The sequence below is a fragment of the Limanda limanda genome, chromosome 14 (genome assembly GCF_963576545.1).
Source record: "Limanda limanda chromosome 14, fLimLim1.1, whole genome shotgun sequence".
In the NCBI taxonomy this organism is placed as follows: domain Eukaryota; kingdom Metazoa; phylum Chordata; class Actinopteri; order Pleuronectiformes; family Pleuronectidae; genus Limanda; species Limanda limanda.
Genome location: NC_083649.1, coordinates 7,000,066 through 7,024,813, shown reverse-complemented (window position 1 = coordinate 7,024,813; position 24,748 = coordinate 7,000,066). Strand labels below are relative to the sequence as shown.

General features: G+C 44.7%; 1 protein-coding gene across 1 annotated transcript in view; it reads right to left on the bottom strand.

Moving 5' to 3' along the window:
• Positions 1 to 24,748, bottom strand: part of dchs1b (dachsous cadherin-related 1b) — a 92,554-nt gene that overhangs the window by 10,960 nt on the left and 56,846 nt on the right. Inside the window, exons 5-14 of the mRNA XM_061086539.1 lie at positions 10,274 to 10,465; positions 8,277 to 8,508; positions 7,944 to 8,180; positions 6,287 to 7,345; positions 5,975 to 6,162; positions 5,718 to 5,814; positions 5,446 to 5,603; positions 2,856 to 3,293; positions 2,445 to 2,740; positions 1,878 to 1,993 (exon numbers count right to left, since the gene is read on the bottom strand). Of these exons, the coding sequence (XP_060942522.1) occupies positions 1,878 to 1,993; positions 2,445 to 2,740; positions 2,856 to 3,293; positions 5,446 to 5,603; positions 5,718 to 5,814; positions 5,975 to 6,162; positions 6,287 to 7,345; positions 7,944 to 8,180; positions 8,277 to 8,508; positions 10,274 to 10,465 (3,013 nt within the window). The remainder of the gene's footprint in view (positions 1 to 1,877; positions 1,994 to 2,444; positions 2,741 to 2,855; positions 3,294 to 5,445; positions 5,604 to 5,717; positions 5,815 to 5,974; positions 6,163 to 6,286; positions 7,346 to 7,943; positions 8,181 to 8,276; positions 8,509 to 10,273; positions 10,466 to 24,748) is intronic.

Below are 24,748 nucleotides of genomic sequence, written 5' to 3'. Positions count from 1 at the left end.
GAACTTTACAGCTTTGCTTTATGGGCAGTTTCCACACTACCCAAATCACCACAGTGACTTTGTGCCAGATATTCACTTCTGGCTTTTTGAACAGGCATTCATGTCTTCGCTCTATCAGTTCACTTGTGTGATTTTTGCAAAGTACAAAACCTGGAACTACATATTTTCCAACTCAAATCAACCTTTGACCTTCCCCTTGTTATTTTCCATTTCTCTGACGACATTACCACACGTCAGCCTTTAAGTTTCTAAGACATTACTTTGTGTGTATTTTGGGTAAATTACGTTGAGATAGAGACTGAATTAGACATCTACTGTTTAGACTGTGGGTTCAGTTACTCTCCCAACTTTGTGTGTGTCTGTACCCCACACACCTGTCATCACCCCGGCTATGACAAGAGGGTCAGCCAAACGCGAAGGGAAATATGAAACGTGTGTGTGTGTGTCTGTGTGTAGTTCAGAGCAGTGTAAAAGTGTAGCTGGCATGCCGCGTCTGAGAATGTGTGTAATGTGTTAATGTCCCACTGTGTCAGACGCACACAGCACATGGTGAGTTCTGTGAGGTTATAACTCGAATGTTTCTGTGAAGTTCTGTTTCCTCCCGTGTTTAACCCACAAAACTGAGACGGGTCCAAAACACGGACGGCATTATTTCATCCTCTCTGTTCTCTGTACTTTTACTTTTACTTTTTTAAGATCTTAAAGTTTCCAAAAATACAAAATATCTCAAACTGGATCTCAGCTTAATATGGATTTAATCAGGTCTGCATCTCTAACTAGGAGGAAGCTTGGAGAGTGAGTAACTCCACCAAGACTTTCATTTATCCAAGTTTCTTTCCTGGGTCCTGTCGCATCCCTCCTCAAAATATCATGAAAGTGGGTTCAGACGGTTTTTTTCCATCGCTGAAGTTATGATTTTGTATAGAAATTTAGTGTTTCACCTTTATAAGTCTGACAAGAGCTTTAACGAAACCAAGACGATATAGAAGCCTGAATCAAATATGAGGCGACTAGAAAGAGACGTACAGAAAACAATATCTTTCAAGTGGTCCGTAACACCACCAGGACAGCAGCTGGTATGTGAGACAACAGAAATCTAATATTGCCCGAGCAGACATGTCATTTATAAGCAGTAATCAGGCTAATGATACCCCCCCGCATCAGCCAGGCAGTTTGGTGAATGTCTCCGCAGTGCAAAGCTAATCTGCTATTACAGCTACTCTCAACCATGAGCTTAAGCCATAACCACACAGTCTGAGACACAGAGCAGGAGTGAAATCCACCCCTGCTAACGCACCAGACACTTGACAGTAATGAAGTAAAGACTTTCTTCCATCTGGAAGCTCCATTAAACGTCCGCCTCCTGGTTCCTAATCCCATCCCCCCCCCCGCCCGAGTGGAGCACACCCACACCGCCCAGCACAGGCGATGAGGAGATTACACATACACGTATATATAGGATATCAAAGGCCGTCCACGTCCGCAGACCAAATAAAGATCCGTTCCCATGAAGGAAGCCGTCAAGAAAAGAGCACCAGAGCATTATTCAACGGAAATATTGCACTGTGCGGCAGTGAAAGATCATCTAGTAAAGCGGGTTATGGGTGTTATGAGTGTTTCAGCAGTCGAGACCCTGTGCACGCAGAAGTTCACTGGATAATTATGATGTTCTGGAAACTTCTGTTCATTCCGGGGGCGTCCAGGGGTTGGATGATGATTATCTATCAATCACAGTCCTGCAGTGCTAAATCATTCAGAAACAGGATTGACTTTTTCTCCCATCATCCCTTGATGGAGTGTGAACTGGATACTCATAGGAAACTCCCAGTCTCCTGTTATTTTTAGATGATGTGTCCTCAGCATTAAAATAATCGTACCGGTGTTGGGGTTCAGACTGAAGCGACCAGCGCTGTTTCCCGTCTGGATCCTGTAGGACACGCGGCCATTTTCTCCCTCATCGTCATCTCGAGCCATCACGTACAAAATCACAAACCTGCAAGTGAAGATACAGAGGAACTGTCACATGATGGCAAACATGAACATCTGCTGGTTTCTAAGCTTTCAGCCATAACAGTTACAGAAGAGTATTAGGCCCATATGAAGAAAAAGAAAATGAAATTCTGAGATTTAGAGAATAATGTCCTGATATAATGGGAATAAAGTTATAATGTAATGTTAATAAATTAATAATAATATTACAAGTCTTAAGCCGTAATTTAACATGAAAAATATTAACGAGTTAACGAGAAATTACTCTTCCAACTCTTAATTAAAACGCATCTTAATATGAGCCTATTATTTAAGAAATCTAAAAGAATTAAACCTATAAAAGTAAAATATTGTTTCAAAGGCGTCTTTCACATTCTTCCTTTGTAGTGAGATGAGTGAAGACAGTCAAAGTTAGACGTGCATGTAGGCTACAGGCTGTTCATTCCGCCCCTCACCCCACAGGCTGGTCCTCCATGATGCTGACCGCAGACGGAGAGCTGAAGACCGGAGCGTTGTCGTTCTCGTCCGTCACGAAGACCCGAGCGGTGACCGAGCCCCAGCGCCTCTGAGACGGATCCGACGCCTGGTCCGTGGCCCGCACCACGAGGAAGAGGGAGGGCGTGGCCTCACGGTCCAGCTGCTGCCCAAAGGTCAGGACTCCGCTGAAGGGGTCGACGGTCAGGAAGTCAGGCGTGTCCGGCCAGTAGTGCTCGATGGAGTAACGTAGCTCACTGTTGGGTCCACTGCCGTCCTGTGAGAACACACGAACGCACAAGTGGAAGGAGAAATTAAAACTCTGAGATTTGCAAATAGTTTATTTCTGTGCATGACATTTGCTTTCCGTGTGATTCATTTCCGTTTCCCACCTGATCCACGGCCTGGAAGGTGTATATCGACGCCCCTGGCTCCATGTTCTCTGGGATCACGATGGTCACCGGGTCCTCGGTGAACTTGGGGGCGTGGTCGTTGCTGTCCTGCACGTGGATATCCAGCTGCACCAGGTGGCTGCTGGGAAACGCCTGAGAGAAGTCGGACACCTCCACTTGCAGCATGTACTTGGAGCCCTTCTCGTAGTCCAGCTCGCGCACCAGGTACACGTCGCCCTTCAAGCGGTCCACCATGAAGGTGCCGTCGCGGTCTGTCCCCCCCACCACGAGGTAGGTGACCTGGCCCTCCAGCATGGAGTCGGGCTTGTCGTGCGGGCGGAGGGAGCCGACGACGGAGCCCGGGGGGACGCCTTCCACGATGTTCAGGGTCATGGAGAGCATGTTGGGCTTGGGGTTGGACCTGGTGGAGCTGAGAACCTGTAAGACAAACAAGTAGAATAAAGTGAAATCTATACTAAATGCAATTTTAGAATAGAGCAGTTTGAGACCCTCCCCACACATGGCCTTGGGCTGCAGTCTGTGTCTGTTTCGTTGTTATTTCCATAATAACCCTCACAGGCATTTCTCATTTTAAACGAAGACATTATGTTTCGATTCTTCCAGGAAATTTCTTGACACTGCGGCATCTTGGCTTCGAGATGAGAGTTCACAGGATTTGTGATCTGTGACAATATAATGACGGGGGTGCGTATGTGGAGGGAAAAAATGTAAATATGCCGCGGCTCCATATGCAGCAGTCTGGTCAGATGGGGAACAAATACATGCCAGGGGCCTTTCACTGCTCCGAGCAACGGTTTCAGGGTTTTGATTTTGTTCTGAGGCCGATGAAAGAATTCTGAAGACAGCAAACATAAGCAGATTTTTACAAGCTCTGGTTACAACATGAAAAAGATCCACACACACACAATCTTCACTTGCTTCACCAAAGTCTATTGCAATGAATTGAAGCCTTTTGGTTTCTTTATTGGGTCATAAATACATGTGGGTAATGTGCATAATTCAACCGCATGTGCTGACTAAGAAAAAACAATCTATGTGCAGACATTTGCAGTCAACCATCTATCGATCTAAGAAAGGAAATAGAACAAGGTTATACCTTCTTTCATACGTGTTTCACTGTAGTGATGCAGGAAACCTGTCACAGTCCATGAGAAAACACAGGACATTGATTTTGAAATTGAAATGTATCTGTATGTGCCTCGCATATTCCCATAACTGTTGTTTAGGGTCCAAGGAAGTGTAGTTTAAATAAACAGGAGACTTGTGCTTTGTAGAAGCGTTGGTTGGGACTCAACGTTCTGGGTTCTATGTAATAAACCGAGTCTCACTGAACTTTGAATAAACAGGTGAACGGCTCTTTGTGCAGCAGCGGGGGTGCAGCACAAGGGTTCAGGGTTCTGTGGACTGATTTCCTTCAGCTGGTCTTTACCTGCTGCTGCTCAGTTCCTGCAGGTCGCTTTTACAGTTTAAGATAGAAAAGGAGAAACCAGCATCACCACAGGCCAAACTAACAGCCCATTACAAACAGGCAGGATCTCACCAGTCACTGCACTATTCTTTATAAATACAGATAATTTACCATTTAAATGCATCACTGTTTTTCAGTTATCTCTAATGTGATGCTTTAGCCGGAAACGGTCCTGTACGGTTCTGGTCTCTATCTCCACTGCCTTCTCCTACACAAGCTACTTAGCATGGGCCCTCTAGTATTTGTGGTGTACGACAACATCCTTGTGTCTGTTTTCACCCACAGCTATTTGAAATGTTATCTCAAAATCGTTACATGGAAACGTTACCTCATGAGAGCGCTTGAATGTGCCGTGTGCACGTACGTCTGCCTGCTACCGTACGGTGGTGTATTCCCTTTCTCTTCTTTGTGCCATTCGATGCAGCTGGCTCTCATCAGATCTCATCTGGGACCATTTGATTCCAAGGTGCCTGTTTCCCCTCAGTCTAATCAAAGTGTCGCACAAGCAGGCAAAATCTAAGGCGAGCCCTCGTGCTGTAATTAACATCCCTTTCCTTTCTGAAATCACATCACACAGAAAACACACAGAGCTCTAAAGCTCCACAGTCAAAGCAGAACCTCCTCCACCCTCCCCTGGCTACATGCCTCCGTGGCAGACCCCCTTCTTTCCTGCTGCTGAACTCCTGATAGTGTGTGTTGATACGCAGGATTGACCCTCCTGCAGAAAGTTCAGAACAATAACTCAGTCGGGTCCGGCTCCCTCCTGCAGCACGGGGTTTCTCACCTTGGGTTTTGATTACCCTCCGAACCCTCGGAGCAGGAAACGCACGCTAGATTGGATAGATGATTTTGTTTGTATGGGCCCGGGCTCAGTTTCTCTCCTTCTCATATTTACCTCCTTTTCCAATTCCTTTGACAGTTGTACTGTTCTTTCTGTGCACAGTTTGAGGAAATTACTCTCAGCAAGGAATGCAGAAGGGCTGAGGTAATGTGGAGATATGAGCTGGTGTTTGGCCCGGTCGCCAGATTGGCCCTTTGTTTCAAAATCGTCCAGAGCCTCAGAAAGTTTTGAGAAGGAACAAATGCACAGATTAGGTTTACCTGTATCCGTATCTGGCAGGTGGAGCTCAGGCCCGGTGTTCCGTGGTCAGCAGCCGTCACATCGAAGGTGTACTCGGCTCGCTCCGCCCACCTCAGAGGGGCGGAGGTCCTCAGCTCGCCGCTGGTCGGGTTGAGGGAGAAGCGCTCGGCTCTGGAGCCTTTGGAGGATACGACAGATGTTATAGAGCAGCTCAAAGTAAAACTATTGATGAGGAAATATTGTGATTTAAGTGAATAAAGTGTGGAAATATAAACGTGTTTACAACACTGACCTGATAAAGAGTAGTACACAGTCCCATTCTCGCCCTCATCTGAGTCTTTAGCTGTCAGGGTCCCTAAGACTGTCCCAGATGGAAGACCCTCCATCACCTGCAATCCAGAAGGATCTTTGTTAATGAATTCACATTCATGACTTTCTCCAACATTCCATGTATTGTCAACACTGTTTGCATTTTGCTGCAGTCACATGAAATCCTCACTGGGATAGCATTTCCAGGCAACTGATCCGATCTATCAAACTCATGCTCACCTGAAGGAGCAGCTCCCTGTCCGGCCTGGCATGAGTGAAACTGGGGGCGTGGTCGTTTTCATCCAGCACAGTGATGTGAGCGGTGCCGGTGGCGCTGCGGGGGGGCGTCCCGCCGTCCTGGACGACCACAACCAGCTGGTAACTGGACTGCTGCTCTCGGTCCAGGGCGAGGCGGGTGCTGATCTCACCTGGAGAAAAAGAGGATGATGAAATTAACTTACAAATCATTCATTCTTCATGGAGTATTTTTAACGACATTAATTTCATTTAACACATTAAGTGAAAAAGCAAAGTCATGGTCATAATCTTCACCTGTTTGTGAGTTGATCTGAAAGTGTCGGTCAGCATGCAGGAGCCTGTAGGTGAGTCGAGCGTTTAGTCCTGCATCCCTGTCCGTAGCAGACACTCGTCCAAAGCCGCTCCCGGCCAGCAGGTTCTCTCTCACAGCCAGGAACACCCTCTCCTGGCTCAGTCTGGGGGAGTTGTCGTTCTCGTCAGTCACCGACACCCTGACTGTGGCACTTCCAGTTCTGCCCGTCCCTCCTGGGCCTAAAGAGGCCAGGACGGTCAACAGGTACATGTCTTTGACCTCTCGGTCCAGAGAGCTACGGACAAAGAGCCAGCCACTGTCGGGCATGATGCCAAAACCAGCAGCGTCACCATCAGGCCGGAGGCGGTAGGAAATAGAGGAGGAAGAAGATGAGGAGGAGCTTCCACCATTCCCAGAAGCCTCTCTGTTGAGTGCTCGGACCTGGAGGAAACGCGTGTTGAGCGGCGTGTTTTCCCGTAACTCCACACGGTAGGTCAGGGTGTCAAAGTTGGGGCCTTGAGCATCTTCTGCCTGGATGTGGACCACGAGGGTGAAGGTGGAGCTAAGCTGAGGCGCTCCGCCATCCTTGGCAACCACCTGAAGGTCATAGCGTGGGACAGTGTCATAAGACAGACCCCCAATCAGACGCACCTCCCCACTCCCCCGGTCAACACCAAACGTCCTCTGGCCGGTGCTGCCTGCAGCTCCGGCAGAGACCAGGTCGAAGCTGAGCTGACCGTTATGACCCGAGTCCTTGTCAGTGGCCTGAATGCGGTAGATAACAGTCCCCATTTTGGTGACCTCGGGTAAGAGGAGGGACTCGGAGGAGGAGGGCAGGAAGGTGGGGGCGTTGTCGTTCACATCAGAGATGGTTATTCGTACCCGGCTGGTTCCGTACGCGGGAGGAGAGCCGGAGCGCGCCTGGATTTCCAGGTCAAGACTGGAGCAGGTCTCATGGTCCAGAGGAAGAGCTGAACGGATGGTACCAGAAGCACTGTCCACCTTGAAGTAACCCTCAGGGTCTCCGGAAGAGATGGAGTAGAAGATGTCCTTAGAGGCAGCTGGAGGACAAAAAAAGAAACATATCTCAACATCTGAACCAGCAAATAGTTTGAGTTTGAGAAGCAAAGGTCATTACGTTACACCACTAAAAAAGGACTGAAAGACTTCATGAAGGACTGGGTTCACTCAGAGAGGAAGCACGTTCACTGAGAGCCTTGTACAGATCAGGGCAGATGTGAGTATGCTCCTCTGTGAACTCCACAACCGAGAACACTTCATTCTGACTCCCACTCAGAATTATAAACCCATTCAAATCCATTCCTCCATCATTAATAGAGAGAGAACATAAAAATTCTAGATGTAAAGTAAGAATTCCCATGTAAAGTGTGTGCTGTGTGATGGATGTGATCTCTTAATGGAGTCTCTGCTCTCGTTGCATATTTGTTCAACTGCTGCAGAGTAAGAGCTCCGGCCCATTAGTGCATTTCTGTGCTGCTACTTGTCAGGAAGATGGAAACAGGTGAGTCACGTAAAGCTGGCTGCTGCTGCTGAGGTATGTGAAGAGATTAGATAAAAGAAATCCTGAAAGGACTAAAGCTCGAGGAGTGAAGGGAAACGATATAAATCTAAAGGTCATGATTGAGCCGGTGACCTCACCTGTCTTGGCAGCGGCCCGGACCACTCCCACCGCCGTCCCCCTGAGGACGTCCTCGGACACGGTGAAGAAGTACTGCGCCTGCTCAAACGTGGGCGACGCCACCGAGCCGCCGACCACGCTCACGTTCACCCGAGCGTTGACTGGAGCCGTCAGACCACCGCCGTCATCGGCCGATATCACGATGGAGATAACTGTGTTGGCTTTGCCGTGGAGCGAGCGGGAGAGAGAGATGACCCCTGCAGGGAAAGAAGGATAAATATAACACAACGCTCATTGATTTTGTCCAAAGTGCACCCTGCGTTACAAAGAAACACACACACACACAGACATACCTGTGTCCTTGTTGAGGGTAAAGAATGTGGAGCCCCCTCCAGGCACTGTGCGGTAGGTCACCCTGCCGTTCTCCCCAGCATCGGGGTCATTGGCTGTTACCTTGACGACAGAAGTCCCCGGGGCGCTGTGGGCGCTGAGGCTGACCGTGTAGACCACCGGGTAGAAGGTGGGCCGGTTGTCGTTGATGTCCGCCACTGAAACCTGCACACGGGCCACTGAGCTCAGACCTCCCTGGGAAACAAAAAGTAAGTTGTTTCAATTAGGTTTTTATTAAAAAATATTTTCTTAACTCTATTGAATCACAGGATATACAGTTAAATACCGTCCTCCCTCCCTTGCGGCAGATAATATCCCCAAAGACAACACTGGATTAGTTTTCCGTCCCTCGGTGAAAGTGACGGTGACAGCTCGGGGGTTTATTAAAAAACTTTATGAAACTGCGACAGTAGATTTACGTCACGCTGTAAAGATGAAGCAGCTGTGAATGAAGACAGATGAGCTCCCTGTGGAAGATCCCTGACATATGGACTCAACCATCCGCTGCAGAGATTGTCAGCAAGAAGAAGAAAAGTTTGAACTCATTACACTGTGACTCCTGGCTTTAGTTTTACAAGAACATTAACAAAGACATTCGAGAAACCAACTGGTTCAAACTGGGAATGTGCTGGGGTTGCGCGGAATAATTAGAATCGTTAATTACCTGAGCAGGGGTAGAAAAAATACGCACGATAAGAATAATACTACGATGCATTGCAATGGCTGTGTATCTATTTCTTTATATAACCCAACTCTACACGTAGGAGAACATGTTTTATTGCATCTCATGTAGTCCCAGTGTTGTTAAAGTGCACCCATTGTGATTAATTGATGCTTTAAATGTGCACGGGTCTACTGGCACGATCCCAGAGCAACAACAGTGTGTGGTCAGGTAGAGCAGTTTCACTGAGATGGCATCATTCTCTGGTAAAAGGTCATTTAAATTGGGTTTGTTCTCGTACTTTTTTCCTACTCCTGTTTTCCTATGATTGCTTTGCCATGCTGCTGCGGTTCCCTTGATTATTTTTTTTTTGTGACGACACTGGGTCCCGTCCTCTTCAAACATATCTTCAATGCATCTTTGATCAGATGTTTTTTTACCAGCAGCTGTACACAACTTTAGTTTGCTGTCCGCCTGAAGCTTTGATCGGATGAGACACTGCAGTACTATGTGGGCGACGAGTTCATGAAGCAACTCAAAGAACGAATCCTTTGACTTCGGTCTAGTTCAGGGGTGGGAAAACTTTTTGACTCGCGGGCCACAATGGGTTCTAAAATTTGACAGAGGGGCCGGGCCAGGAACAGATTGATGGAGTGTTTTTGTGAACTAATATAAATGACATGGAAAAATCATTACATGAAAGGATTTGGCCTTTACCAAGTAGCAAAGCACTTATTTGCAAGGCCATTTAACAAAAACTCGCCTTCAGAGAAAGGCTTGCTAGCCTTTGCTATTTCGAATGCCCCCAAAAAAACATGCCATGGTAGATGACTCTTCAATCGCAGTTTGTCTGTGAAAAAAAATGTTGCTGAGTCTGTAAATTAGTCGCCAACCTCTGAGCTGCAGCCACCCGTTCTTGCGTTGACTGCTTGCTAGCGTAGTTAGCATGCTTCGTTGCAAAGTGACGGCTGATGTTGTACTCCATGAAAACTGCGACAGTTTCTCGGCATATCAGGCATACAGCCTTCGATTGGACTTCAGTGAAAAAGTATTTTGTTGTCGACTCCGTGTTAAACACTCGGCACTCATTGTCCACTTTTCGTGTCCTTGATCCTCTCATTTTACAGAAGGGCTCACTGGGCAAAGGGAAAAAGTGAAGGGAGATCATGCGCCTTATCGAGCCCTATACATCACACTCCCGGTGTCTGGTCTAGTTTAAACTCATTTCTGATAATTCTTTTAGTGTGGGAAAAAGGAGAAGTAACACAGCTTAGAACTTATGATTATAACTTTTCTTACTCCATCCGTTGCAGTAACAGTCAAGTCAAACTTGTCCAGCCCCTCATCCCGGTCCAGAGCCGTGCTGGTGCACAACTGGCCCGTCTCCTTGTCCAGGGTGAACTGCGTCGGTACCAGGCCGCCCGCCGAGCCCGAGCCCAGCCGGTAGGAGATGGCGCCGAAGGAACCGCGATCTTCATCTGTGGCCGACACCTGAGGGGAAACACACGTGAGGTAAAAGGGTGAGTCACGGACGGTCCAGAGGCGTCAAACGGCCCGTGAGGCATGAGGATCACATAAACTCACAGAGCAGGTCCCAGAACCTGCGTGAAAGCAAACCTACATGTGTCATAATTATTATATACGAGCAAAGGGCCTTTCTGTTATCACAATAATACCCCATAACACCAGCCCATACATCTGCACTTGTCCAAACATCACACACCATAGCACCATTTGTTATGATTTCCAGAGTGCTCCAGAGCATCTGTCGGAGTAATTCATTTTTTTAAAGATCATTTATAAGAACCCGATCTCCCCAGTGGTGTGTTTGAAAACCAGGCCAGGGAACACGTGATGCGGTGTAACCATGGTTACAGAGGGAGGGAGCTGACAGGTAACCTTTAGCAGAGGAGAGGAGAGTGTTGAGAGTTTGGGGTCAGAGGTCAACGGAGGCACTAACTGGTTTTCAACTGTCGGTAAAATAAGATGCAGACGGACCGGACGACACCTTGATCCCTGAGCTGTTTCATCTCATCTAACATCCTTCGTCCTACTACACACACACCCACACACACACACACACACACACACACACACACACACAAACACACACACACAAATATACACTGAACGCTCCACTAAACCACAAAAACAATCCCCTAATACAACAAAGATTTCCTTGCAAAGAAAAAACGAAAGGGAAATATCCCCTGCATGCGCTCCGGGGTCCTGTCTCTGGCCGGAGTTTTACACGGGTCTATAACATTGTTTGGTGGCGTTTATGGAGCCGGTTGAAAGTAGCACTCTGCCTCAGATCTCGCAGCCTTGAAGGCGAGCCAAGATCCAGGAGGAGGCCTCGTGATATCGGCCCTCCTCTGGATTACAGTCTCTTCTCATTCAGCCGCAGTGAGATATCTGACGGGTTTGATTTTAGTGGATTTAACGTTTTGGGACTAAGGAAGGATGTTGTTCTGCGACTGAAAGAAATCATGTGATTAGCCTGAGAGACAGCACAAGGTGTAATGTTCAAATATCCGTTTAATTTGAAAGATGGATAAAGAAACAAAGATAAAGTTGGAAGTTAATGGAATTATATCAATATTCATACACTTTTCTTTTCATACATCTAATTTCATCGACATCTAATTTCATAGACTGTATGTACGAGATGAGATCCCGAAAAGTGAAACCAAGGCATCTTGATCAGCCCCTGGTGATAAAACTCACCTCCTCCGCGTTAGCAGATGGGACCAAACTAAAAAGTAAATGTACATGTCAAATATATTTTTCTCAAAGATGGCTTCTGTCATGTAAGGTAGTTTGCTAACCTCCAAGCGCTAATTCCCATTCTCTGGCCCCAAAATAATGTCTTCAGTGTTTGTATCCGATAGTTTGGCTTCACTTCTGGATAGTGGGGGGGGGGGGGGGGGGGGGAGTAGAGACACGTCTTCTCTCTTTATATACAGTCTATGTCCAATTTACACACTAAAGACACAGGGTCCGGTGCCTTGACCCAGGACACTTTGCCCATGTGACACGGAGGAGCAAGGGATCCCCGCCCCCCCTCCTCCCCCCCGATGTTCCAATTAGTGGACGACCTTCGGAGCCACAGCTGCGAGTGTGTGTCATGCCATGAAAATAAAGTGGCTTTATTTCAGGAATCAAGCAGTAGAATAAAAAATGAAACAAGTCTTTATGGATAATATGGAATATATTTCTTAGGACTTTTTAAGTGTGAGATTTTTCGTAATAGGATTATTTAAACTAGTCTCCTCTCTTTTTAACAGCAGTCTCAGTTTAAAGTGTTTATTCTTCTATAGATGCTCATCCCCTGGAGTTGTCAAATGTGTTCCACCCTAATTAAGTTCTCAAAGAAAAAGGTTCAATTTGAAACAGACATAAGAGACAGCTTTCTGACGTCTGCGCTTTGGGCGTAATGATTTCATCATACGCCTGAAACCTATTTTCTGAACCCGCCCTGGCCCTGAACCCTGCAGAGCACGGGACCACCGCGGCAGCAGACATCCGGCAGCGACCTTCCTTCTGTCCCCCCCGACACCTGTCTTCGTCATTACACTTAACTCTACTGGCTACAGACGGAAAGACAGACACACACACGGGACAGGACTAATACCAGCTTCCCTCCCACTGCTGCTCCTATAGGAGATTTAAACGTGGAAATATTAGAACAGAACCTTCTGGGTTTCAGTCATAGTGTAACCGTGGCGGCTCGGTTGTGGTTTCTGTGCGGCTCGGTCCGAACCTCGTCCTTTGGTCGGCCTTTGCCGCCGGGGGGGGGGGTTCATATCATTACTGAGACTTCCTATAGAGTACAGTGTTGAGACTGGCGCTATCTTTAGGATCTAGGATCATGTCTGGGTGTTCCTAGTGTCTTTGTGGCTGTCTGTGATGGATTAGCCACCTGTGGTGATGAGAACTCATTGAACACACACACACACACACACACACACACACACACACACACACACACACACACACACACACACACACACAGACACACACACACATGTATGATGACCCCATCCTTTCCACTAATCTAATTAAAGAGGTTTTAACATCCATGACTGCCCACCTGGTCATAGGGTGACCTCATGGACACAAATGTCCGTCCCAAACAAAGACAAGTCAAAGGTTGTCATGGATACGAGGGAGACAAGGCTGCATTTGCTGTTTCTTTAGGTTTATATAAAATACAGGCAGGATTAAAGTGCACGTGAATACACGTGAAGAGCAGGACATTGATTCTCCGCACAGTTAAATTTAAAAACCAGTATGGTATGGATTCTTCATGCTGGAGGGGGGGGGGAAGTGCAACGCAAAAAAACACAAGGACGTAGTAGAGCAAGAAAAGGTCTATTTAAGCACGCTTTCATGGAAACCTTGGGAGCTATAAAATAAAAGATGTAAGGATCTGGGGGTTTTCTCTGCAGCAACACACACAGAACCGCGGTTATGTGGTTCCAGAGCTGAAAGGCTGAGTTAAAACATGGGATAAAAATGGACAGGGACAGAACAGGGACAAGACTTCAAGACAGAAATAAACGATTGGTTTTGTCCAAGCACAAAAAGTTTGAGAAGAAAGAGATGGAGAGGAGCTTCTTAGAATCGGATTTCATCGTTTCGCTTCCCTCCTGTAAATCCGTCTGACAGCAGCGGCAGGTTGGGTCAAACTGCCGGATTGATTGACTCTCAGTTTGTTTCCTAATTCTGCATTTTTAGTGCCTGATGTTTCGAAGCCAACAAGATAAACTAGTAAACACGTAGACTCAACATGACTTCTTAAATCAAGAGGTCTGCTCGGCCAGACCAGGGTGTTTGTTTGCCAGGGAGGAATTTCTCCCACGCCTGATCCTGATCTGTCATCCACGACCTCAACACAAGTATTCCTCGTCCTATCCCTCTGTGACGAACACACAACTACACAGAAACGCAAACGTAAGCAGCAACTCGTACTTCAAGATCTAAATCTCTCTGGCGGTCACAATGCAATGCGGACCTTCCAGAGTCACAGTGACTTTTGGATGAAGGAGTTCTGTTGGAAGTGAGGTGAACCGGGTTCAGACAAAAGAAAGAAAGACTTTAGGGTTAAATCCCGTTTGCAGGGCACTATTTTTTATGCTACATTTGCCGGTAATCGGGGGAAAGATCAGTCTCGGGTCGGGTCGGGTTCAGACACACAAAACGAAGATTTGGGTTCAGTTTTCGGTCTCCAGTTGGCAGATTTGTTCTTTGGCTGAAAGTTCAAAAGTTGCTCTAGAGCGGCTGTGGATGATCCAGGGTTTACATTTACCACCAGACGACCGAAAGGTTTTATCATTTGTGGTCAAACATTAAATTAAAGACTATAATTGTGGTTTTGTTAGTTGATTTCCATTTATCATTGGAATGACCTGAGACTAATGGCTGCCTGGAAGGTGGCAAACGCCTGGAGTAAGGTTTACTTTGGAAAAGGAGTTCTGCAGTAATTAATAAGTGTTCACAATTTATAGTTAATGGGGTAAAACTTTTCCAAAAAAACCCTCTAGTGTGGTTCTCTTCTCTGTGGGAGAGCTTGATATCTCACCTGGCGCCAGTAAATTTAAAAGTGTGTGGAAAAAAAAAACATTTGGCAAACGTGACGCGGAGCCGAGCCGGGGAAACAAAGAGATTAAGGTCAGTAAAAAGTTTAATTCTCCCGAGTACGATCAAGTGAGGTCATAATAAGTAATGTAGGCGGTGACGTTGTAAGTTGCAGTAAAAGAACATCAACATCATCCACTGCATCTGCCAGACATCTGAACTGACAGTACCACGATCCCTGATTTGCACACAGCAGCGTATTGACCAACTTCTATAAATACAATCTCACACAGCACACGTCAGGCCGTTAAGACTTTGTGAGAAACAGTCAGGAAGAGCGTGCCGAGTATCGGATTCAGCCAGGACTCGGGCCTGGAGGCTTTTCTCTTTTCTTTTGTCCACAGAGAGTCATTCATCCCTGGCTGCGGCAGAAGAGGAGCAATCACTCACTGGAGCATTAGCAGAGATCCAGACGCCATCACTCAGCTGCCTGAAACGACACCCTCTCTTTCTGTCTCTCTCTGTCTCTTTGTCTTTCTACCTTTCCACTTAACTCCTCTCTGTTCCCACTGTCGCTCTCAGATAGAGCCGCTGTCCCTCCGAGGGTTTTCACTCAGATTGCAGACACTCACGTTACCCTTCCTATCCACAACTCAACGTCCACGCCCATCTGTCGGTGGAAGTGAACGCTGCAAGGAAGGAGCGGCCTCCTGCCTGTGATGCAAAGCAGATTAACAGCTATTGTCTAATGATACCAGCAGGCCAGCGGTTATCGCACAGCAAACATCTGGCACACCTGCAACTCTTGAGCTGGTCAGCTTCTATTCCTTTTCATACTAAACATGTTTTCTTGTTTGTCCCATTTCTACTCTTCTCTTTTCACCATATTCATGGTTCTATGCTCCTCTGTGCTCTTTTATTGTATTACACCTCCGCTATTTATTCCTCTCATCTACGCTTGTCCTCTCCAGATGTGGGCGCTGGTCCAGATGGACCCTGCTCCTCTCTGCAGTTTGTCTCTGTAAAACATCAGTTAGTGTCAGAGGGGGTTTGCGTTCGGTTTCCCGAGAGGCGGCCGCCGCTCTGCTGCAGTTCAGGACTTTTATGGCCTCTCATGAAAGAGAGGGAGGGAGATTTTCTATAGGCTTTCACAGTGAAAACCTGTAAAACACAGAGAGTTATACCGACCTAATCCACTTCTTCCTTCTGACTGTTGCCAGGCCCGAATGTTTATGAAGCAATCATCATCTCTGAGGTCGACCGGGCCAAGAATAAGCTTATATCACTGCAAATATAGCTCCACCACAGGTTTACAACCTTCTTTTGTCAATTTTGCAATAACTTCTATTAGTTATGACACCGTGCTCACCAAAGACATTTTGGAAGTAGGGCTATATATATTGTTTTTAAAAATAGCATTAAAGGCTTAATCTGAATTAGTCTTGAGCCATTTTAAGACATGAAAGAATTCAGTAGGAGATTGTCAAGGTCCGGGGAGATTTTAAGAAATTTACAGCACATCGGAGGAAACAAAAGATCTCGAATCCTGTTGCCTACTGATTTCAACATCGTCTGCAGAGTCTTCATGTTTGGCACCTTTTATAATTGTGAGATATTTTTATTGTTTTGTTTTTTCTCTTTTTTGTTACCTCCACCGTCACGGAGGTTATCTTTTCACCTCGGTCTGTTTCTTTGTTGTTTGTCTGCACAATTACGCAAAAACTACAGAACAGGTTTCAACAAAATTGGTGGAAAGATGGAACATGGACAAAGGAGATGGAAACAGAAAATACAAATTACAAAAAATCTGGCATATTTTCACGCAGCCGATCTGTTTGAGTTTGTGTTATTTGGTGCAGCTTGATTGAATTTAAGAGGAATTAAACGTCATTCTAGTTTATCTGTTTTTTCCCTTTCTCCTTTTTTAGTTGGAAATTTTGGCAAATCTGTTTGAATAAACACTGTTGAGGATTGTTTTTATGACTGCTTGTGTTTCTTTCGGACTTATTTTTAGGGATGTCACTGCAATCCCGCATCTCAGAAATCAACTAGATGAGCACAATTCTTCTTATTACTGCATGAATAATGGCAGAAACTACGAAAACTAGGAGATTTTCAGAAGTTTACAGCACATTGGAGGAAACAAAAAATCTAGAATCCCGTTGTCTACTGATGTCGACATAGTCTGCAGAGTCTTCATGTTTGGCACCTTTTTTTATCCTGAGATATTTGTATTGTTTTGTATTTTTCTCTTTTTGTTACATGCACCATCACAGAGGTTATTTTTTCACCTCGGTCTGTTTCTTTGTTGTTTGTCTGCACAATTACACAAAAACAACAGAACAGGTTTCAACAAAATTGGTGGACAGTTAAGGAGCCGATCTGTTTGAGTTTGTGTAATTTGGTGCAGCTTGATTGAATTTAAGAGGAATTAAACGTCATTCTAGTTTATCTGTTTTTTCCCCTTCTCCTTCTTTTTTATTTGGAAATTTGACTGCTTGTGTTTCTCTCTGACTTATTTTTAGGGATGTCACTGCAATCCCATATCTCGGAAATCAACTAGATGAGCACAATTCTTCTCATGACCGATGTGAATAATGGCAGAAACTCTGAAAACTAGATCCAAACGCTGATAAACGTGAATGATCCTTCAAAGCAGCAGCAGTGACCATAAAAGAGCAGGAGAGACCTGCAGCTCGTGAAGCCAATGCATCATCGTTGGGATAATTGCACACATGCTGACGTTATTTACAAGAAACTGAAATTGGAGAAGTGATAACTATTGTTGGTCTGTTGTGTGGAGCTCAAACATCCACTTTATTTCCCTGCGTTTTTTCCACTGACACATTCCTCCACCCTCCATTCCTCATATCAGACATTCTCTAGCTCCCAAATCAATTTGTGCCTCACCGTTGCAGATGAGTTGAGGCACTACTTGCACAATGAAGATGTATGGCAGGAAGGGGGAGACGGGGGGGAGGGAGGTAAGAGAGGGAATGAATTTGGTTGGAGAAGGAACAAAAGGCCGAGCTAATGATAACACAAGATCATGAAATGAGGAGGAACATCTCGCTTTCCATTCGATCTCCATTCCTCCCTTGACCTCCGCTTTCTCTCCTATAGCGTCTCCCCTCTTTCCTAAATCCTCTCCCTCCTCGCTCGGTCCTTCCTCACCCTATTATGGCAAGTGGTTGTTGTCTTTCATGTGGAGTTCACGGCTGGAAATGATTATGAACATCAAACCACAGAGGGGAAGAGAAGGAGAGGGAGGTGAAGGACACGGAGCGGGAGAGACTGACTTCTATATTTGGAAGAAAGAATGCTAATATTATTAATGAACATAATAAAGGATGATGGCCTCTAGAACTTTCTCTTTCTCTTACCGAATAGTTTCTGACACACACATACAAACACACACACACACACACACACTGAGACAAACACACACACATAGGGCAGGTTTCTGCACACTGAAATCTAAACAGTCCTTTACACCGTAGAGTAACTGCTGTAGCCCGTGGGGTTTGTAGCATGAAGACATGTGGTGTGTGTTAGGACGTTTATCTCTGGGCTGCATCACATGGTAAAGACAACAGCAGACACAGTTTACCCACGTTGGCTCAACAACATGTTGTCACCCCCCCGTGCCTGCTTCTACTCCAGGCAACAAACAAAAGATGGAGCTCGGCAGCAACGGGACACTTTGATCGCACACGACTGCAGGTTGGATTGCTGAAATGAAACCCAATTAAGAATGGGACCAATCAAAAAAGGAAAATGTATGATTCAGAGATGATAAATGTGTTATTTGAAACTTGTAAACGGAATTATAAGACTGATTGTCTTAGAATGAAACACATTTAATATCACATTTGTTACCAAAACTATGAATGAACATGAACATGGCTCATAACCTAGTGTTTAAAACCGTCTTGCAGGACTGATGCTTACGTAGAGTGTCTCTACATCAAAAAATGTCTCACTACATATATAAGAGCTGTAACAGGCTCAAGTCAACGGTGGGAATTTGGAAAACTGCACTGGTTTCAAATATATGCTAAAACTAAACCCCTAATCTACCACATTGGGACGTCCCTCATCCTCTAGGGCTCCAAAAGGTCCTCAGACATGACTGCTTCAGCTCCAACTTGTCATATGAACAAGACGCCAAGACCAGGACCGCCTGTACCAGTGGTTCAAATGGTTCAGGACATCAAGAAACTCCAGAAATGAGAAGCCTCTACTTCATATGACAAGTGTGTTTGCTGCTACTGGAGTTGTCGCTCATAGATCGTAATGAAATGAAATGTAAAAACAATCTAGATAACTCAACTTTAATCAGCTAATTGGTTTGTCTTACGTGCAGACACGCACGTGTTACTGGAAAAGGAAACCATTAGAGATGAAGAAGTTTCCGGCACCACACCCATAGCTGTTCGTACCGAGGTGGTCGCCAATTCACGCCCAGTCGTCTCCCAGTCGAATAACAAGTAGAGAAAGAGAGGAGATGGAGGAGTGAGAGGTCGGAGGGAGATGAAGAGATCTTCACCTTCCTGGACTCAGAGGAGTGACACAGGATTTAGATTCGAGCGATCCTATCTTCTAGCCGTGCAATATGGCAGCTCTTAACCCCGGTGTGTGTGTGTGTGTGTGTGTGTGTGTGTGTGTGTGTGTGTGTGTGTGTGTCTGTGTGTGTGTGTGTGTCTGTGTGTGTGCCTCCCTGCCCCCTCCCCCACTTCATAGATTCCTTTCAAAGGGAATCCTGTGGGCTCTGACTGACAGCTGGTCTAATCAGGTTGGAAGTCAGCCCTATTTTTTACTTATTGTTAAATATTTATAGCCATTTAAACCCTCTCTCTCTCTCTCTCTCTCTCTCTCTCTCTCTCTCTCTCTCTCTCTCTCTCTCTCTCTCTCTCTCTATCTGCGAGCAGCGGATCTGCATATCTGTGAAATGCCAGAGATTTTTTTTACTGCCGCTATCTCGCCACCAGCAAAGCTAATGAGGAGCTCGGGGTGAAGTGTCAGAGCTAAAGGGTAAGTGTGCACGTTCACCCCCCCCCCCCCACGGAGAGAGTCAATCTATACTCACAGTTGTGATATCGTGGCCTCAGGCGCAGCAACGTGCTTCACAATCTTCCACAATCAGCTCAGGGACCGGGTTGTTTTCTTTCAGCATAATTAGGTGAATTAACATTGGAAGTGATCCTCGGTCAGTAATCAAACTCAGATACTTGTGAGCTTAATGAGGCTCAACGCCGCTCCACTGGTGATCAAGAGCAGCGGAACTGTTCTGCTTCGTGTGTTTGAAGGTAGAAATACAGAGTTTGGAAGCAGGAATTCCTTTGTTAGCCTCACATGAATATTATTGTCAGGTAGCATAACTTTCACTTTGCTTCATAAAGGCTTTTTCCCTCTTTTCATTGCAAGAAGTTACGTTTACTCAACAGGAATACATGTGTATAAGCTACTGGATGATCTAAATTTCCCTCGGGATTAATAAAGTATCTATCTATCTATCTATCTATCTATCTATCTATCTATCTCTCTATCTATCTATCTATCTATCTATCTATCTATCTATCTATCTATCTATCTATCTATCTATCTATCTATCTATCTATCTATCTATCTATCCATCCATCCATCCATCCATCCATCCATCCATCCATCCTTCCATCCATCCATCCATCCATCCATCCATCATTCTATCTATCTATCTATCTATCTATCTATCTATCTATCTATCTATCTATCTATCTATCTATCTATCTATCTATCTATCTATCTATCTATCTATCTATCTATCTATCTATCTATCTATCCATCCATCCATCCATCCATCCATCCATCCATCCATCCATCCATCCTTCCATCCATCCATCCATCCATCCATCATTCTATCTATCTATCTATCTATCTATCTATCTATCTATCTATCTATCTATCTATCTATCTATCTATCTATCTATCTATCTATCTATCTATCTATCTATCTATCTATCTATCTATCTATCTATCTATCTATCTATCTATCCATCCATCCATCCATCCATCCATCCATCCATCCATCCATCCATCCTTCCATCCATCCATCCATCCATCCATCATTCTATCTATCTATCTATCTATCTATCTATCTATCTATCTATCTATCTATCTATCTATCTATCTATCTATCTATCTATCTATCTATCTATCTATCTATCTATCTATCTATCTATCTATCTATCTATCTATCTATCTATCTATCTATCTATCTATCTATCTATCTATCTACCCACCCATCCATCCATCCATCCATCCATCCATCCATCCATCCATCCATCCATCCATCCATCCATCCATCCATCCATCCATCCATCCATCCATCCATCCATCCATCATCTATATCACTGATCCTACGAGAGGAAAGCTGAAGTTCGGAGTTCACTGGGTGAGAGGGGGGGCGGGAGTACAACCATTCATCCTGCTTGTCTCTGAAATGTGGGAGGAATCAATAAATCAATCAATTCAATTTTATTTCTAAAGCCCATTTCCGCAAAAAGGCTTAACAAGGTGCAACTTCTCCTGCAGTGATTGTAACTGTTAGCTGACTTAACCATAGTATTTATTGAATCGTCAAAAATGATTGTTTATGACCTTTTCCCTTGTATTACTGTATATATATATATATATATATATATATATATATATATATATATATGCATATTTATTGAATTCTTATTTATTCTATTTTTTTTCTTTCAATGAACTAACTCTTCATTGTACCCTCGGCACCATTGTAAATGAGGGTCTTATTCCTCAATGTGTTTACCGAGGCTTGAATAAATAATCAATCAATCAACCGAGCTTAACCCTCGGCAAGAGTGAGGAAATTTACTAACCTAACCCTTTTGACAGGGAAGAATATTGTAGAAACTTCAGAGAGGAAGGGACCCCTGTCAGTGGGGGGATACAAAAGCTGCTACAAAAGAGAGAGAGAGCAAACATGAGTGCATGAGAGAGAAGTTCTCCCTAAGCTCTCATCTCTGCTCTACACCGTGAGGTCTGTAATGTAGAGCGCGATGATTACCACTCATTGTCTTCCAGCTGTAATTTAGCGTCGGAGATGAAGAGAAAACAGTAATTAAGGAGTGAGAGGCAGCACAGAGGAGGACTGGAGCTGGACCTCAGACTGGGGGGGTGGGGGGGACGGCGGTCTGGGACTGTCTGAGGCTGGCGTTGGGTTTTTGGGATGAACAAGGAAGAATGATTGAGAGCCAGTGGTCCACGGTTGCCGCTCTGGGTAATTTTGAAATCCTCTAACTGTCTGAACCATCAGTGTGTGCTCGGCAGGATCTCTCTCAAATGGGAGCAGACATGTGTGTGTGTATAAATATAAATTTGGGGCATTTTAGTGGTTTATCCAATAAAAACATGACAAAGAGATGGAGCGAGTGCAGTGGATTCTGTTTTGTTGTTGTGTCTTTCTTCCTCCTCCGGGTCACCGCATGATTTTTATTTCCTCTCTGATGAGTGTGTCGGATTTTTTTTGAGCATTTCATTGGGAGTGGGCACTTGGAATTTGAGGTTTAGCGTCTTGTTTACAGTTATTGTTTTCAATTTGTATTTTTTAATGTTGAACGCATGTGTGCATGGAGAAATTTGAGGAAGAGAGAATATGGGAAAGTAGGAAATGTTGTTTTTTCGATGCCTGATATGTCTGTCTGTTGTTTGTGTGTGTGTGTGTGTGTGTGTGTGTGTGTGTGTGTGTGTGTGTGTGTGTGTGTGTGTGTATCTGTGTGTGTGTGTTGTGAAGAGAAACCAGTAGCAGCTCTGATTATGGATATCGATTAGTCCAACTGTAGAAAACTGGAGATCAACAGGTTTGAATCCAACAATCTATCATGGAGACAGCAGCTCAGAGCTAAACTATTCTAAATAATCACATCACATCATCAGTAGGAATTCATTTCTTATCAGAAGCGAGGATGAAATGTCCGTTTTAATCTCTGAACTGCTTTCAAATCAGATGAGCGCTGCTGAGAAAGCGTCTGTTATCTGTATGTTTACATTCTGCGGACGAGTTTTTCCTGATAACGCTGATGTTTTACAGTTTTAAAGTAAACACTATTACCACCGTCTCTATATTATGTCTGAACTGTTTAGACAAGCCTCTTTAATCTGAGGCCAAAGGGTGGGGGGGGGGGAACTCCTGCCCTCCCAATAATATGGTTCAAGCTGATACACAAATAGAGACACACGTATATTCTAAACATGTTACTCAGAGGTTTCGGGCTTATCCCCTTTTGATTGCATAGCTTCGTTCCCTCTGAACCAAAATAGTGTCTGTAAGCCTTTGGAGCCCCCCCGCCCGCTTGGCTCTGCTTCCTGGACGGGACCCCCGAGGCCGTGGAGCGGTTTCATCACGGCCTCCTGCGTCACTGAGTCAACACGGAGCTCTGACACCCAAAGAAATGAGGGCAAATTAATTAACACCAGACTCCAGGCCAAATAAAGCACATCTGTGGTTATGACTGGGGTTGTTTCTCCACCGGTCACAATGGAGGGTCACTAAAAACAACTAAAAGGATAATAAGTGATATCTCATTGTGTTGATATGTTCTTATTGTTTTATGTCTGTTGAGAAGTCAGTTTCATTAAAAGCCTATGAGAAAATGTCTCTACTTCTCACTTGATTCACTTGGTCAGTAAACATTTTCTATCTCTAGTTTCTTCAGTACAGTATGGTGTTCATTTTATAAATCATGATCCCATTTAGAGTCAAATGGTTGATAAAGCACAGAATGCATTGGGGCGTGGACACTGTCTGATTGACAGCTGGCAGTGTCCTCGAGCTCCGCCCACCATTTTTCCATATATAGCTACTTCTGGTTTCAAAAAACTAGAATGTTTGCAAAATGCCAAATTCGAGGCTTTTAAAATAAGCCGTAATAAAGAATTAAATTAAATTAGCTACAGGAGCTTTGGATTTAGTCTTAAACATCGAAAGAGTTTTGTTTGATCTGCAAAATAAAAAGATTTCCCACAGTACTCCTCAGCCCTTGAAACTAAACCCTTTTAAAAAATGCAAGTGTTTGATAAAACGTCAAAGCAGCTTGGGATTTCTTTGTGTATCAATCGACTGCGGCCACTTAAAACGAAATTCTCTTATTTTCCATGATGTGTTTATTTCTCAATCTCTAGTTTCCAGTCTTCTTCAATACAGCATGATGTTCATTTCATAAACCATGGTCCCATTTAGAGTCAAATGGTTGATAAAGCACAGAATGCATTGGGGCATGGATACTTCCTGATTGACAGCTAGCATTGTCCTCAAGCTCCGCCCGCCATTTTTCCATATATGGCTACTTCTGGTTTAAAAAATCTAGAATAGTTGCAGAGCTCAAGGCTTCAACTCAACGATTAAAACAATCCGGAATAAAGAATACAATTAAATTAGCTACTGGAGCTTTTGATTTAGTCTTACACATCGAAAGAGTTTTGTTTCATCTGCAAAAGAGAAAGATTTCCCACCGTACTCGTCAGCCCTTGAAACTAAACCCTTTTCAATAATGCAAGTGTTTGATAAAACGTCAAAGCAGCTTGGGATTTCTTTGTGTATCAATCGACTGCGGCCACTTAAAACGAAATTCTCTTATTTTCCATGATGTGCAAACTGGTTTGAAGGGAGAACCCAATCTGACTCATTGAAAAAACCCACAGTTTTTCCACAGATTAAAAAAAAATGTCAGAACTCAAAGGAGCGCAGAGGTAAAAAGTCATCAGTCACTGCCACAGTGATTCCTTCTATCTGACGCCCACGGCCTCGGTCCGGGCATTGTGGTGCGATGCCAGATGGAAGCCTTTAACTCAAAGACTTATTACATTATTTATCTATTATTATCTATGCCCAGGGGCTGAGAATATAATAAATCTAGCCAAACTTGAGTTAAAGGATTACGCCCTGACATGTTTCCAATTCAAACTAAATCAAGGGTTTACAAAGTGAATCTGATTGAAACCACGACCCGCTCCACGTGGTTTCTTTGAGTTGCTCTCAGGCTTCCACACCAGCTGACTTTCTCCAGATAAACATTTATGTTTCAGTGTCATTCTATTTCCTAATTTGTAAACCAACACACCGCGGCTCAGTGGGAGGTTCGCACCAATCAAGCAGAGTGTGTTTATGGTTCTGAGGGAACTCGGCTCTAC